This window comes from Talpa europaea (genome assembly GCF_964194135.1).
Source record: "Talpa europaea genome assembly, chromosome: 8".
NCBI lineage: Eukaryota > Metazoa > Chordata > Mammalia > Eulipotyphla > Talpidae > Talpa > Talpa europaea.
The window spans coordinates 40,708,655-40,725,594 of NC_140075.1; the positions used below are offsets into that span (position 1 = coordinate 40,708,655).

Consider the following 16,940-nt stretch of genomic DNA (forward strand, 5'->3'; position numbering starts at 1 on the left):
CATTTCCTGGACACAGGAGACTGGTTTTTAAAGTAATGCCTATGTTGCCAGCAGGTTCACTTGCCTTTCATGTTTTCAGAATGTTCGTTCAGCCGGATTTCCAGCTCTTGCTTCTGCTTCTCCAGTTCTGAAATTTGCTGTTTAAAGTCTGGGATCATCTGTAGAAAAGAAATTTTTGAATATAAAAGACTTTCATCTATGGGCTTTAAAATCTGAGCTACTCAGAAACAAATAAACCATGCTGGTATTTAAACCATGGAACATGCATCGAGTACAGGTGGGCAGCAGAGCCAGCCACGGCAGGTGACTGATGGACATTGTGTGCTTTTACCTCAGTACCTCTACAGTCATGAGAAATACCAGCATGCTCAGAGGGAGCTGCTCTCACTTAGCTTAACAAGCCCGACATCATCGAGGTCTCCTGGGAGGGGAGATGTGCAGTCTGAGTGGGCGCATGGGAGTTCTATGCAGAGTAAAGGGAGGGCTGGCAGCAGAAATGGCCGCCAGCTTCTTTGGTCCAGGTCTGGGGTCATCATCTCCTCATCAAGAGGAAATCATCTCAAAGGGATCCCCTGTGCTCATTGAGATCCAGACTGTGCACTGCTCTATTAGTGGAAGTCTGGAATCACCTTGCCCTGCCTATCTGCTCATTTCTTTAAATGTTCACCACCTCCACCTTTGGTCAGGTAAAAGCAGTTTTTCTGTTGTTCAAGTTTATATGAATACCCATGTCTCTGAAGCTCAGATGGAGCATATTTGTTGGATGGTGCCATTAGATCTCACTGCAATCTCCTCATGCAGTTTCACCAAAGGAATAAACAAGCACATGAAGATTCTTACTGTTCCATGTGTCCGGGGTCATGTCTCCTCAGCTCTGACACTTTCTAATACTCCCAGGTTAGGCATAGGAGGAGGAGACAGTAAGGAAGCTGAGAGGGGCCAGTCAGTGAGGCAGGATTAGAAATCCAGGAGAGAATGGTGTCTGGAAGCAACAGAATGATAAGGAAGGAGAGAGGTGATGAACTCCACCAAATGCTGCTGAGAGACTAAGATGAGTGTGGAAAGGAACCCTTGGTGCTCAGCCCTGTGTAGGCATCTTCAGTTATGGGGAGGGGCCCACAACTGTATGTGGTGGTCACGGACTAAATAGGAGACAAGTGGAAAAGTGCAGAGGCCCACTGAGAAGTCTGGCCAACACCCCCCAAGAAACAAACAAGAAATGGGGTGGTGACCGGGCTATGAGGTTCAGAAAAGGAAGTGAGTGAGGAGTTTCCTGGAGTAAATTCTTCATGCCAGTAGGCTTGAGTTAGAAGAAAGGATGCGATAATGCAGTGGGAGAGGACCTACTGGGAGAGGAAAGTCCTTGACAAGGTGCGTGGAGGACATAAGCAGAGGGACTGACCCACAAGCACGCCCCTCTAAAGAGACGCCCTTTTACTTTAATATTTTTTGTCTCTTCCAAGGAATGAGAGCGAACTGAAAATTCAGAGACTCAAACATACACACATATATCTCAGAATTTGGGTCCATCAATAATAAACACACACACACTCATATCAAAATGTTTGCTAGCCTGGATTACAGTTTTGTTTTCTCACCCAAATATTTTACTTCTCGAAAAAGCAATAAGCCATAATTTTACTGCTAAGAAACTGAACTTTACTCCACCCACAAATAACAATCTAGAATGATGACCGAGACTGGCCCTGGCTGAGATCTTACCAAGTTTTCTGATGTTAGCCTGGTAACCTCGTGACGGATACTTTCATTGATGTCATTCTCTTCTCGAAATAATTTCTGCAGGTGGTTGATTTCTTGACTTAGATGCACCACTTTGAAGTTCAAAGCTTCAATCTCCTTTTCATAGCAATCCTTCTGAGACTGGAAGTGTCTCTCTAAAACACTGATAGAGGGGAGGTCAGACACTAACCACATGGTCTTGGTTTTGCTGTGCTGATGAATGTGAGCCTGTCATGTGCAGCAGCTATGAAAACCCACAGGCAAAGGCATGCTCTAGAGCATGAAGTTTACTCATGTACACAGAGTGACAGGCTATGGAATTTGGAATATGCAAGTACAAAAAGCTAGCTAGTTAGGAAGCATTATGTGGCATTAACATGTAGCTAATGATAAGAAATTTTATTTTCGGGCCTCCCCTGGTGGTGCAGCGGTTGAGCACCGGGCTGCGAGGCTGCCCGCAGCCTCTGCAGTGCTGGTTCGTTCCCCGGCCACGGGCGAGAGTCCCACAAAAAAAAAAAGGAATTTTATTTTCGTGTTATTAAACTTAAGTTTTTAACCCAACAGTTAAAAAATATGCTCTGTAAAATATAACAATGACAAAGTTACAAGTCATTTACAACTGTCAAAACCACAGAATGTAGGATACCAAGAGTAAACCCTAAAGTAGACTATGGACTCTGGGTGACAATGATGTGCCAATGTGGGCTCACTGATTGTAAACAACGGAACACTCTGGTGGGAGGTGTTGAGAGTGGCTGTATGTGAGGGTAAGAGGGTATATGAGAAATCTCCGCATTTTCTACCCAGTTTTGCTGTGAGCCAGAAACTGCTCTAAAAACATTCAAAAAGAAATCCAGCAGACCCCTTAAAGATAAACACAGCCATACATCTATAGCAACACTGGCTTACTTATCTGACAAAATCCATTTTTACTGTACAGATTATGGGTTTCATTACATGACAGTTTACCCCATGAGGAGACTATTCTTCATTATTAAACTAATTACCAAAGAAATATTTCCAGTGATTATTAGATCATTTTAGTAGAAGAAATCTAATTTGTGTATCAAATCTATGTAAGATGAAACTTTTGATTTCCAATGATCTATTATCCTCAAAAAATTAAAAAAGCCCTGAGGAAAATTTCTAACCGTGTTGCTTTCTTCAGTCCTTCATAAGCAAACCAAAGTTCTCCATCCTCATTTAAATGCTCTAAATCTTTCACAGAAAGCCTGGAAAATAAGGAAGGTAAGAAGATTTACCATCTCTCTCCTGGGCTTTATGTCTTAAAAGGTTGGTAGTATTAAAGTGATTACCTGCTTCTTACATCTTCAATATCATAGCTTTCAAGAAGCTGTTTGGTGATCTCTGACATTTTTTCTGAGAGGAAAAGGAAAAGCTGGTATAAATTACATTTCTGCATCACCTCTCTTCTCCCATACCTTTCTGGGGTCCAGTTTTCTAGTTTCACACAGAGTCTCCAGTTAACATCCAGCAGATAACGAACTTAACCTCCTATCCAACCAACCAATTAACCAACTTACCAGCCATGCAGCCAACCAGCCATTCATCCCAGCATCTATCCAACGAACCAGTTAACCAACCAGCCTCACAACAGTCTCAGGAAACATGTCCTTTACAGTGACACCTGTGAAACACTCCATCTGCACCCGAGGCACTCAGTGACAGCTTTTTGTTACCTCTCATTTCCCGCTTTTGTGATTGCACATGTTTTTCCACCTCTATCTTCTGTGTCTGCAGTAGCTCTATCTCCTTTTCAAACTCAGAGATTGTCTGAATCACAGCAATGATAGAAGCAGATGAAGAAAAAATAGCTGTTAGGATTTACATCAAGGGGGATATTATTACAGTATCTCGACTCTGTGTCCTCACTGTAGTTCCTCAGCTGAATTCTTGTTAAACCATCACTTCCCATACTGCTTGCCCTCAACGCATGTTTAAGTGCTCAAAATACTGTTATTTGTTCCCAGAGCTTGCATATATCAACAGAATTAGCTTCCTTACAATATATATTCCTTACAATATAAAGGAAAAAACTTTTTACTACAAGCTTGGGGTGGGGTGGGAAGCTGAGAGAAGTAAAATCGCAGGAGATAAATTCTCTTTCATCCTGGATTAAAATCCTGGATGTAAGGATGTGGGCAACACTACCACCTTCGTAATTGCAGGATAGGGCCCCAGCAAAGTTTAGATGTGGTACAGAGACAGAGTCCAAGTGAGCCCAGGGTGTCCAGAAGTTGACTGTGGGGGCCTGACCAGGGCCCATGGAGGGGCAGCTCTGCATGTGAGGAGACTGCAATCTGCCTTTATTTACTTTGGAAAGATTATAGGCTTGCGCTTGTGTAGCTATAACTATGGCTATAGTTCCTGTCTCTGTGTCGGCTAAGAAGAGAGATCAAATTGACATTCACTGACCACTTCGCATACATGTCCCATTCCTTGTAACAGGCCTATGAGATGAGTGGAGTGATCTTCTGTAGATCAGACAACTGAAGTGCATAAAGGGTAAATGGCACATTTTTGTCACATGGGAGGCTGATGGAAGACCCTGGAATGTCCAGTCCTCAAGCTCTGATCTTTGTAATGTTTCTGTAAATACACGTGTATTTACTTATAGACTGACTATAACCTGTATAACTTGATGAGTGTGTTTATTTTCTTTGAAATCAGAGTAATCTGGATACACTGTTAGGTATGTATAGATGCTATATGTGTAACAAGGGTGTGGACCCAGGTTCAGCTCCCAAGGTGGCAGAGAGTGACAAGTCTTGGCTCACTGCTCCAAGTGCAGCCATATGATTTCCCAAGACACACACCATAGCCAGATGGCACGGCTCCCAGAGTGACATCAGACATGTGTGACTGCTAGGAATGCTTGTTCCTTCTTAACCCCACAGTCCAAGCTCTTACTTTTAAATGATAGGAAACTAGGGTCCAGACAACAAGGACAGCTCTGCTATGAAATTCAGATGCAACCCAGGTATAATCCATGGCTGCTGTTTCCTGATAGTAACAGGGAATATTTGCAGAATCTGAGCAAACATTCTACTAACATGTGTTTTCACATATTTAATGGAAGCTGAAAAGCCACACTGAAATGCTGTGCATTTAAGAACTTAGCAACACACAGGTTTGTTTTCTGGTAGTGAGGGAATTCAGTCGGGCCTGGATTGTTTAAGCTTGGATCACTTGTTGGTAGATTTTCTGGTAACAGTTTAAAGCAGATTATGATAATAAGGTCATTTCACTTTAATGCAGGTTATTTATAGATGTGACAACATGATGGCTTTTAAAAGGCTTTATATCAATTTTTAATTTAATTTGGAAGTATTTTCTAGGTCAACATGTTTGATTAACTATATAATTTCAAAAAGCTAGAAAGCTAACTTTCAAAACATGAAAAACAAAATGTAAAAAATCACGGGCTTCCCTGGTGGCTAGAGGTTAAGTCTCAGTTCCATCGCAGGCCAGGGAGCTACCCACATAAGCCACAGCAGACCTCTCCTGTCTCGCCTGCTGCTCCCCTCAGCAGTGTACTTCAGTATACAATGTATACAACGTATTTCTGCCTGTTCTTCGTTCTTCACTCTGTCTCTGATGAATCCCATCATCCCCGCCCCCCCAACACCTCTGGCCTACACCCTAGTTCTTCTACTCAAAAATAAATAATAAAATCTTTTAAAAATATATATATATAAAACTAAAGGCAGCCTGGGGACCTATACTTGGAAGGAATCAGGGTCTTTTTACTTTGACCTTTACAGAGACGCTTTTAGCGGTTTGATCCTTGGAGATGTGCAGGTGCAATGACTCAGCCAAAGCGCTGTGAAAGTGAGATGCAGCTACTACCTTTGCCTGCTTGCTCAGTCGGGCCACATCCCCCTTCAGGTTGCCAGAGGTGATGCACTCTTCCTCCAACTGCTGCTGCACTTTCATCTTCTCATCCTTGAGAGTTTTAATTTCTTCTCTTAATGACCAGATCTGTGTCTCATAGTCTTGTGATTTCAGTTCAAAACTTTTTTCAAGGAGTCTAGCCAGCAAGAGAAGAAAATAATTAATTTATGAATGCCTCTAAAGTCTTTACCCTGAATTACAACAACACATCACTTTGAAAATAATGAGAGGAGATGAGAAAGCAGGAGCCAAGTTAATTGGGATCTATTGTGGCAGTTCTGATAGACACGGCCTTATTTTTAGCTGACTATTTCATGTCCCCTTTTTATACCTTCTGATCTGAGAAGTATGATTCTATAATGTTCATACACAGAAAATATAGGATAGGGAGGTTGAAGTTAAAGACTCTGAGGCAGCTGGGAAACTATATTCCTGAAGTCACCCCATTCCACAAAGTCCCCTGTAGGAATCACTTCTCTCAGGAAAGACCTCGGCACATTCTGCCAAGTCCTGGCTCCTCCCAGTTCCAAGAATCTGGAGGGGTTGTCTTCATCCTGAACAAGTGAACACAGTCCTTTAATATGTGGAGGGGTCCAGCTGCAAATATTCTAGAATTAACTGCAGCAGATACAGGTACCCAAAATTCCACAGAAAACTCTTTGTGAAATGATTGCTCAATTAAAAATTGGATGATTGACCAAGAACACAACTGAAGAGAGATACATGACCCAGACCAGCTCATCAGAGCTGCAGCCCCGTCAGAACTGAAACAGTCAGTGGGGCTCTCTGAGCTTATTAAATCATCATTTCACTTGCGCTGTCAATTCTACTCATTTTATGACTTGCTTTTATAGAACAAAGGGAAAAACCCTTTCTGAGCGCCATATTCCTAACAGATTTTGGTTTCTTTCCTTTTATAGATATTAACAAGCTCTTAAACTTTGTTTTTAGTTTTTAAAAAAACATCACTGCTCCAAAGACACCAGTGAAACAAACTGCAACCAGAATTCTGATGCGAAGGCAATCTTAGACCTGCAGCCTAAACTGGCGGTGAGTGCATCCACAGACGACAGGCATCTCCAGAGTTAGGACAGGAGCCAAGCTTTCTTTTCCCAGTCAGCTCAACAGGGACCAACTGAGCTACAGGGGGTGCCGACAAGGACTGCAAAGAGCCTAAAGTGTAAATGCAAATCAAGACCACAGTAAGATACCACTGCACACCCATATGAGAATGGTCCATATTGAAAAGACCAGAAACAAATGCTGGCAAGGATGTAGAAAAAAGGGAACTTCTGTACTGTTGGTAGGAATGCAAACTGCTCTAGTCCTCTAGAAAGCAGTGTGGAGCTGTCTCAAATCATTAAAAAATGAATCTGTCATATGATCCAGTGATTCCACTCCCAGAGATTCCACTCCACCCCCAAAATGCAAAACCATTAATTTGAAAGGAAACTCGCACTCCCATATTTATTTGAAGTACAATTTCTAACACTGTACTGGAAACAACCTAAATGCTCCAAAACAGATAAGTCGATCAAGAAGATGTGGGATATGTACATGCATACATACATACATACATACATACACACATGCAGTGGAATACTACTCAGCCACCAAAAGAGATAAACTCATGCCATTTGTGGCAGCATGGATGGAACTGGCAATGATAATGCTGAATGAATTAAGTAAAAAGAAGAAAGATAAATACAGAATAGTGTCACTGATATGTGGGCCACAGAGAAACCAAACTAAGAGTCAGATAAAGACAAGCTTAAAAACTATCCCTTGAAAGCTGATGATAGAACTGAAGCATCCAGATGAAGTAAGGGGTGGGGCAGGGGTTTGAACAAAGAATGAAGAAAGTACAACAGACGATTGTGAGGACTATGGATGATTTTGTGGTGGGTGCACTACGATACCGGATAGGAGTCTCCTAATATTACCTCAGTTAAAAATACATTAATAAATCAAAAATAAAAAGTAATCCTTAACACAAAAATAAAGTAAATCCACAGTTGCATGCATAGTTAAAAAACATAAAAAACAAAGAGCCTGAAGCAATCTAATGTCAGCCTCTCCATCCCTTGCTTCAAGTGTCCCCTATACATAGTGAAATGTCAAGAGCTGAGCTCACCTGCTAGATTTAAGAATTCATTGAAAAATAGATTTTTTTCAAGGTAAAGAAAATATTCCTATTTGAACTTGATGGAGGGCCATGAATACTTTATGTTTGTTAATTCTTAAAACTCTGCAGTGACACTCCCTCCCCTAATTTTTTAGCATCCAGGTCCAGATTCTACTGTTAACTACACGGGAAATTTACAATTTCCTACCTCTTCAGGCATCCTTCACCTGCAAGCTTCCAAAGCAGACATACCAGTAATTTTCCATCTTGCCATAAAACCCTGCCATGCAACCCTGCTTGATATCTAGAACCTTTGAGTTGACTCCTGAGGAGCAAATGGGAGCCTTTGGAGATGAGCAAAGGGTTGATACAGAGATGGAAAAGGGTAGCTGCAACAGCACAAGGTCATGGGTGCCTGTCTCAATTTTTCTCAGGTGGAAAACATCCCTTATTGTCTGGGATGAGTCAAAGTAACAAGTATAGCAGGAGGGGGAAGGGAGAGGCTTATTTCCTGGGAAATAATATTAAATCTTGGACTTGATGGAAGTTTGAAGTGGTGGCAATCTCTGAATTTCCCACTGTCTTAGCAAGAAAGGCAAAGTAAAAAAAAAAAAAAATCCCAGTGTCCACTGTCCCCACAATTCTAGCACCTCAGCGGTGTCTGAAAGGCACACAATGAGATTCAGCTCAAAAGTCTCTCACTTCCTAAAAATGTTCACACCCTGCTCTCCTGTATCTGTGATCTGCTCTCAGCCAGCTGAGAAATACAAAAGAGCAGAGAGAGCAGGAAACAGCAGCTTTAAGGCAAATTCAATTTCATACATTCTCTGACGTTCTTCTTTTTGCACATCCTCAAAGAGCTGCCTGGTGAGGTTGTCCATTTTTTCTGTGAAAAGAGAACGCTCTTTGAAATATGTCCGCAAACCAGTGTTTCATTGTTTCATGACATGTTTAAGAAAGTGAAGATGGAAGAACAATTGTGATATTTATTACTAATGAGACTTGGGATGACAGTATAACTATCGTTTTTTTTATAAATTAGAAATATAAATAAGAGGGTTTCAAAATAATAATTCTCACAAATTTGTCATGTTGGGAAGTATAGTTTCTTCTGTGGTAGTTTTATTGGTCTGAGTGTGATTTGTTTTATTAAAATAGGTATATTGGCTTTGAAATGATAAATACTACTATCAATAAAAGGAAACAGAAAAACTTTCAGGAAGAAAATAATCGATTTATGATAGGCTTTCTCAATCTTAGCCCTACTGGTGCTTCAGACTAGATAATTCTGTGTGTGAAGCAGCTGTCCTATGCCGAGGAATATTTAACAGCGCCCACTAGAAATCAATAGTACCTCTGCTCCAGTTATGACCACCAAAAACTGTCTCCAGACATTGCCAAATCCCTTGGAGGGCAGAGGGAAACACGTGCACCATGATCAAGCACCTCTCATTTATGATAGGCAGCAAAATAACAGCGTCCTCTTTTGGGGAAGAGGAATGTAAAAGTCACCATTGCATTTAAAAACAAGAGTCCCTAACAAAGTATAGGTGAAGGGGTCTCAGCACCTAGGAAATAATCTCTGGGACTTAGGACATTCTGTGGCTACGACAGTCCACGTCCCCAGCAAGGCCAGGTAGCCCTCAGAATGGGAGCGGAGTGACAGACACCTACCTGCTCCTTGAATTCAACCTCATTCTGGAGCCCTGCCCTAGAGGGAAGCCAGGGATGGGGTGACAATAGGAATCCTCCAAATAACATAGCTCAAAAAAAGGCAACTGTTTAATAGTTTGTCTAACGCAGGGTCAAATCTCCCTAAATCAAAACAACTGTTTCAGAATGGCATGAGTCATCCAGAAAATACGAGGGGAAATGCTTAAGCTTTAATTTAGGCACCAGATTTAATTTCAGTTTACTATTCACTCACATAATTGTCTTCGGTGTGGGTGCTTACCAGCTTGGGCCCTTTGTAAAAGAGCTAAGGGGGTGCTCAAATGGGACTTTCTTCTCAAGAGCAACCAGACTGTGTCCAAATTGGACTCTCCAAAAGGGAAAACAACATTTGATAAATAACATCCCTCAGTCAAAGGTCACAAGGGTCAATGAAGGCTGGTGCTTTTCACAAAATACTGTGATACCCAAAGGATAAGCAGTTCATAAACGCTGGGTTTGACAGCGTTTCAGACACTTTTTCAGAGGTACAAAATCCACCCAAGCACATTAATGCGATCAAATATATAATCTCCAAAAACACTTTTGGGAAATCAAAATTTCCTGTGGAAAATCTCACTCAAAGTAGTTAGAAAAAAGAACAAACACCCGAGGAGTCACTGTAATGAAGAGGTGGAGGTGGCCCTTCTTATAAGCCAGGTGCAAGGTTTACTCAGAGACCTGGGCCCTCCTTCTGTTCATCACTGATGTTTACTTGGGCGCCGGCATCCACATCTCCAGGCTGAGGCGGGGTGGAGGGCACTCAGTATCTGAACACACCCCTAGCACCGTCTGAACAGCCTTCCCTGTGCCACGGGGCAGACTCAGGATGCTTACTCCACCCAATTGCATTGGCTTCTCCTGCACCCTGACCTGAACCCCTGGGGCACTGTGCCCCACCAGAGCCTGGGGTATCCACCATGTGCTGGGCCTGAGGAGTGTGCTAAGATGCCCAGGCCTGAACCCTCTGGCCCTGTGGCCCCCACATCGACACCTAAGGAAGAGATCTTGGACAATGGAGTGTGGAGATTTAAACTATCAGGTCAGGGACCAGTGGGTTTATGTTCCTGTTGCCTTTTTGGGATTTAGTAAGTGCCTGAATTTGGTTTTGAGTTGGAAAGCTACAGATGGATAAAGCTGGGCTAAGGGCATTGCTCCAGAGCCCAAAGGAAAATGTTAGAAGCTGTTCTGAGGATCAGAAGTGAACATGCTAGGGTGCTATGGCTCAAGGGCTAAACAGGGTCTTCCTGCAGGGCCAGGGCAGTGGCAGAGGATGGGGCTGCCACTTAGACTAAGTGACTCAGACAGATCCCAAAATCTGACTGTAAATCCTTGGCAAGCTACAAATATTATCCCAACATGACCTTGATTATGCATCAGGATCATCTAAAGGTTTCAAAAAATACAGATGTCTTTTTTTAAACAATACAGGTGTACCCCTGCAGAGACCACCAGACACACTCCACACCCCCGGCCCCATCTCCTGATGTATAAGCTCCAGGCTTATGGCCCAACCATCTGCAGCTTGTGAATGCCCCAGGAGGTTCTCAGAAGGGGACTGCTGTGCTGTCTGACAAAAGATGGAAATAAAACACAAGACTCTATAGGGTAAAGTTACCACAAGTTAGTGATTCTTTTTGCAGCAAAAGTAAACGGCCGGGGTTCTCGATCCTAAAACTCTGATCTAGCGATTAATGATTAGAAGGGTAAGCATAGGAATGCAGGTGTCACCTTCTTGGGCTTTACCTTTCAGTTCTTCAGTCTTCTCTTGCAGCTTCAGCTGTACTTGCTCCTTCTCCTTCTCCAGTTCTGAATTATGCTTCTGCAGCTTTGCCAATTTCTAGAAAGGGAAGAAAAAACTTTGAAAATCTCACTTTAAGTTTTGTTGCCACTGCTTTTGTTGATGGAAAGTTGAGTATTTGTGAACAAGTATGTTGGGGTCTACTCTCCCATGCAGGGGTAACAGCCAGCACTAGCCCACGCGGCATCTCGTTCACAGGCAAGGGTTCCTGTGACTTCTGGCAAATGCTAGTTCCCAACTGGCCCAGCAGCAGCTGAAATCAAGGAGAATGAACCAAATCCAAGTTTCCTCAGTCAAGGAAACTCTTTTATCCTTTCCTCAAGCTTCTCAATAATCAGGGAACTTAAAAATTAACATGAAGTAGGTAATTTATGCTAGAAGTGGATTCACAGTTTAGGAGTGTTATGACTTAGGAAGGATGAGTGATTGTGACAGAAGTCTATTATTTTAGCTTCTCTTGGTAAACTGTCTGCCTCGTGGTGAGGAAGGTGGGTGACTGACAATGTCTGAGCTGCGTTGGCATAGCCGGCACCAGGCCATGGGGAAGGCAGAGTGGGATGGGCCTGGGCTCCAGGCTGGCACAACACTGGGTGTGGTAGGACTTTGGAAGGTTAGGAGAATGGGTGGTAATAAAGATGACCTCCTTGGAAAAGGAACCTTCTGACACTTCTGGTGGGAATGCAAACTGTCCAGCCATGATGGAAAAATGTGTAAAGTTTCCTCAAAACACTAAAATTGGATCTACCATATGATTCAGAGATTCCACTCCTAGGAATTTACCCAAAGGACACTAAAACACTCATTCTAAAGGAAACCTATGTTTATTGCAGCACTATTTATAGTAGCCAAGATATGCAAACAACTCAAATATCTAAAAACAGATGAATGGAACAAGAAGATATGATAAATATACACAACGGAGTATTACTCAGCAATCAAAAAAGATAAACTTCTGCTATGTGCAGCAACATGGATGGAGTTGGACGGGATAATTCTAAGTGAAATAAGTCAGATGGAAAAAGAGAAATATTGGATGATCTTATTTATATGTGGACTATAGGAAAAACAAACAAAGGTCAAGAAAAAGACAAAACTAGCAAGCTGACCATAGAGGAGGATAGCTAAGGATACAGCAGGGAAGGGGGAAGGAAAGGAGTCAAAACAGACGAGGGAAGAGCACAGGCACACGTGCTCTGGTGGTGGGGGGACCACGGGGATTTCACCTGAGGGAGAAATCAAATACTGCCCCCAAATTAACAATGATGGAAGAAGTAACTAAATTTTAAAAATATAAACATCTCAGATGACAAATAAATACATAAAATAATGACCACTGCTAAGAAAGAAAGCAGCTCATGCTTGTGCGGGTTAACTTTGATATGCAAAGGGCTAAACTATTTCATTGAACAATTTTATCTTTACAGCAACTCTGCCCCTTTTTGTTGTTTTCATAAGTTCCCCAAAGTCACCCAGTCAATAGCAAAAACCACACTTGAACCTGAGAACCTGATTTTTTGTATCTACTGCTCTTTTTACTGCAGCACAGAGATGGAAACCTGCCCCAAGCTTTGCCCTGCTGTTCTGGTAAGATGTTTACAGTCACACACCAGATGGACAAGCCACAGGGGACCAAAGTTATCCTGGAAGAGAGGAAAGCATGTAGCCAGGCCTCCTTCTTAGGCTTTTCATCATTTTACAAAAGTTGAAAGGGAGAGGAATCCCTATGTTTCCATGCTTGAGGCATTGGCCTCCTTGTCTTCCTGCAGACTCTGGAACTCTGACCTCCCCTCCTCCAAAGGTAGGCTCCCTCTGGTAACAGAAGCCAATAGCAAAATCTGATTTGCTCTGCAGAACTCTGCTTTGCAGGGCATTGCTGCAAAGCTTCCATGGAAAGACTCACAACATATTTCCCCAGTCACAAGCCAGTATCTGACCTCCTCTGTCACAGCCTTGTATGTCTTCCCCTTCTCTTCATAATTGTGCCTGTGGGTAGCTGCTCTGTCCAGTTCTGATTCCAGTTTCTGAATCTTCTCCATGTCACCTGCCCGAAGAGCAGCCAGACTGGTCAGCTTCTCCACCAGCCCGTGGTTTTCTTTGTTCTAGAGAAAAGAAATAGATGCTTAGTGGTTTATCCAAAATAAAAGAAGTGGTTCCATTTCCTTATTATCTTTAATAGGGAATCTAAATCTACCAGAGGTTTGTTCACACAGGTGCTATTTATCACTGCAGTGGTGTGTATTAGTTTCTTCACCCCAATGAAAATAACGAGGCAGATCTGGTCAGGGACATGAGTGTGGGCCCAGTCCAGGGCTAGGCTCCAGAACAACCCTAATGTTGTGCGCTGAACCCAATTCTTATGGTAAGTCCTAATCCCCAGTACCTTGGAACATGACTGTATGACGGAGATAGGGTCTTTAGAGAGACATAAATGAGGTAAATGGTGAGTGCTAATCCAACACACAGACCTGTTATTTGACTGCACAATGAGGAGACATTGCAGCAAAACCTCAGGACTATTTGCTTATGTGCTCATCCATTCCCCAAGGACCTCTGCAGCATAGCTGAGGTTACATTTCTAGTTCATTGAGGATCATCGCAGTAATATATGGGACAGGCACAGGAGTGAGTTTTAAAGATCTGGACACTGAATATTCCAGAATCTTCTCCCAATGGCTGAGAGCATGTGGATTTATTTTCCTGCCAGTGGGAATCTTCCCCAAAACATGCAGGGCTGCAGTGAGACTATAGAGCCCTTTGGAAATTAGAAAACAGTAGCTCCGCTGAGCCAACACAGCCCTAGAGGAGCACAGTTTGGATCTGACCTCATCTCTGTGCAAATTAGGGAAAGGCACCTGCGCTTGACAGCAGCACAGTTTTATACCAGGGCACACGGGCTGGCCAGTGAAGCCAGTTCTGCATCTCAGCCCCACTTGCCCCATTGGGGACCTGCCATTGTGCAGAGCACGATCAGCCCTTTACAGTCACACGCAGCAGCCCTTTACAGCGCGCTGCTGTGCTCTGACCCAGGTGGTCCCTGTACATTTTTCCAAGCTCCTTAAATGGGTCTAAGTCTTAAAGGCATAGCCAAAAACTGCCAAAGAAAAACTAAACTATTAGAAAAAGTAAATGTGAAAAATTCACTATGAGCTTCTACCTGATCTTCCAGTTTTTTCTGCAAACGCTGGACCCTGTAAGTAAGCTGAATGTTGAGCACGAAGCGTCGGATGCTCTGGAATCTGCGTCTGGCCAGCCATGCCCGTGCATATTTCTGAAGGATCACAGCCTTGTGTTCCTGGAGCATCTTTAAAATAAGATTTTGCGAAGTGTAAACTGGATCTCCACCGTTTCATCAACTCTGCCAATGTTGGGAGGTGCCGCTGCCGACCCACAGGGCCCTGTTACACCCACACTTGAAACAATCATCCAACCCTACCTGTAGCAGACGCGCAGGGACAGACGTGCCCACGCCAGGACTCCCTGCTCTCTAGGAAGAACTTTGGCAGAGAAACTGTCTCTCTACCATGGGAGGAAACTAACAGGAATCCTGGGAAACCCACGTCCCAAATAGCCTGCGGCCCCAGCGCACCTTCCGATACCTCCTCCTGGCCAGGAATCCTCGGGTGTGGGCCTGGATGGTGATGGTGGCCACACGGATGAGCTGGTACAAATTGCGAACCAGATATCCCCGACAGTACTTCTGAAGGACTATTGCTGCCCAGGCTTCTTTTAGGGCTGTGGCGGTAATGGCTTTCCTTGGTTAAAAAGAATGTAGAGTAAACCTGCTATCCACAGGGCGCTGGCCTCGACTGGAGCCACACGCTGTGTAGCACTTTTCTACTACGGAACTCACATATGTTTTGCAAATCTGCACATTAAACCGTGGCAGTGGTTTGGATCAGTTGCCATTAACTCTCCTTTCCTCCTGATTTGAACATGGCTCCACGTGGAAACTCTCTCTCCTGTTCAAGCCCATCAATCCCAGAGGGAGTCTGTGGCAACAGAAGCGTGCTGCGGCATTGCACACGGCCAGCCCTCTATCATTCACTCTGGTGGGCAGTCATGGGTGGGGGGGCCTAGACTAGAGCTGGGAAAACCAACCTGGGGGCCGAATCCGGCCTGCCCTCTGTCACAGTTATTGGAGTGCCCCCCACCTATCGCACATTGCCTGAGGCTGCTCCCATGCTGTGACAGCAGGGCTGAATAGTAAGGGAGAGGCAAAGCCCCAAAGCCCACAGCTTTTGACCCTTTAGAAAATGCCTGTCTACTTTTGTCTGAAAGGACTGGAGGGGGAGCCCGCAGTTTACAGCTGCAGGGAGCAGACTTAAGTGGTGGAGGAGGGGCGGAGGAGACATGAATAGCTGCTAAGTTCATCTGTAAGCAGGCTCGTAAAGAACTAACGTTCTGCTTGGGAAGGCAGATGAGCTAACTCTTGATGGAAAAGTAGGATTTCTATAGACAGGAAGGTTGGAAAATGCATTTCAGGCTGAGGGATCAGCAAAAGCATGGCAGCCTAGTAGTGCCTGCAACGTTCCGAAAAAGAGAATCTGTCTGCAATTGCTAGAATATAAGGTATCTGGAGAATATTAGTAGTCAATGAGGTTGGAAAAATAGATGGGGACCATTTATTATTCAAAAAATATATTACTGAGTAGCTTCTACCCAATAGCCTCTGTGCTAGGTTCTCAGAATGGATGTGCTCCCTGTCCTCATGGAGCATCCACTCATATGAGTGCATCTGGGGCCTGGGGGGCCTTGATTACTGTGTCAAAGACAGACTGCCCATCTCCAGCAAGAGAACCAGCAGAGGCATTAAAGGCAAGAGCAGGGCACCGGCTCAGTCAGGCCCTGTTTTAAGAAGGAGAGAAAGGCAGCAGGAGCATAGATGCCCTATGCGAGGTCAAGACAGCAAAGCTGACTGCCTGTCCAGGGCAGGACAGAGGGAGTGGGACCAATGAAAAAGCACAGAGGCAAAGGGAGAGGTGGACAGAGGGTGCAGAATTGTCAGGCCAGGGGTCATTCCCAAATGGAAAGGGAGCTTCGGTTTGGGAAAGAAGATAACTTTGGGGGTTCCTGCCCTGGAGACTGGTGTCATGAAGCAAACCCAGAGGCGTGGAAGGCAAGCAGGGTGACATGTGCATCTAAGAGGGTCTCCTGAGGGAGCAGAGGTGGAGTGTCAAGTTTGAGGCAAAAGGAGATGAAGACTTTGGTGTCCCAACCACGTGGAGAAGCCCAGATGCCACTGGAAGTCAGGCCCCCAGCTCAGGAAGAGGTCAGACTCAGCTCCACAGTCTCACCCTAAAACATCTGCCTCTTAAACATCCTGCATCTATCCCCTTGAGGTCACGTTAGTAGCTCTGCCCTGGGAGTTCTGTGACTGGCTTGCTTCAGGGCTGTGCCATTGGCCCCCTGTGGCGTGGTCTGCCCTCCATCATCTGTAGGAAGGCTGGTCAGTGGCTATCCAAGGCCTTGTCACTTAGGGTGCTTCATGGGGGCCCTCATCATCTTGGGCATTTTCAGTACCCACAGAAAAGGGGCCCAATCCCTTTACCTGCTCTCACTGGGAAATTCTGACTCTTTATAACACCCTGATTGGAGGCTCCTCTATGCAGGGTCCTGTTGTCACCTCCAGCACTCGAGGACAGAAGGCAG

The 16,940-nt window shown here is 44.1% G+C and overlaps 1 protein-coding gene across 1 annotated transcript in view; it reads right to left on the minus strand.

The window, feature by feature from the left end:
- Positions 1-16,940, minus strand: part of MYO5C (myosin VC) — a gene marked incomplete at both ends in the record, with an annotated part of 89,608 nt that overhangs the window by 25,592 nt on the left and 47,076 nt on the right. The window contains 11 exons of the mRNA XM_084240159.1: positions 65-158; positions 1,723-1,903; positions 2,892-2,972; positions 3,057-3,120; positions 3,441-3,534; positions 5,611-5,791; positions 8,603-8,666; positions 11,237-11,330; positions 13,226-13,390; positions 14,446-14,592; positions 14,878-15,043. Of these exons, the coding sequence (XP_084096285.1) occupies positions 65-158; positions 1,723-1,903; positions 2,892-2,972; positions 3,057-3,120; positions 3,441-3,534; positions 5,611-5,791; positions 8,603-8,666; positions 11,237-11,330; positions 13,226-13,390; positions 14,446-14,592; positions 14,878-15,043 (1,331 nt within the window). The remainder of the gene's footprint in view (positions 1-64; positions 159-1,722; positions 1,904-2,891; positions 2,973-3,056; positions 3,121-3,440; positions 3,535-5,610; positions 5,792-8,602; positions 8,667-11,236; positions 11,331-13,225; positions 13,391-14,445; positions 14,593-14,877; positions 15,044-16,940) is intronic.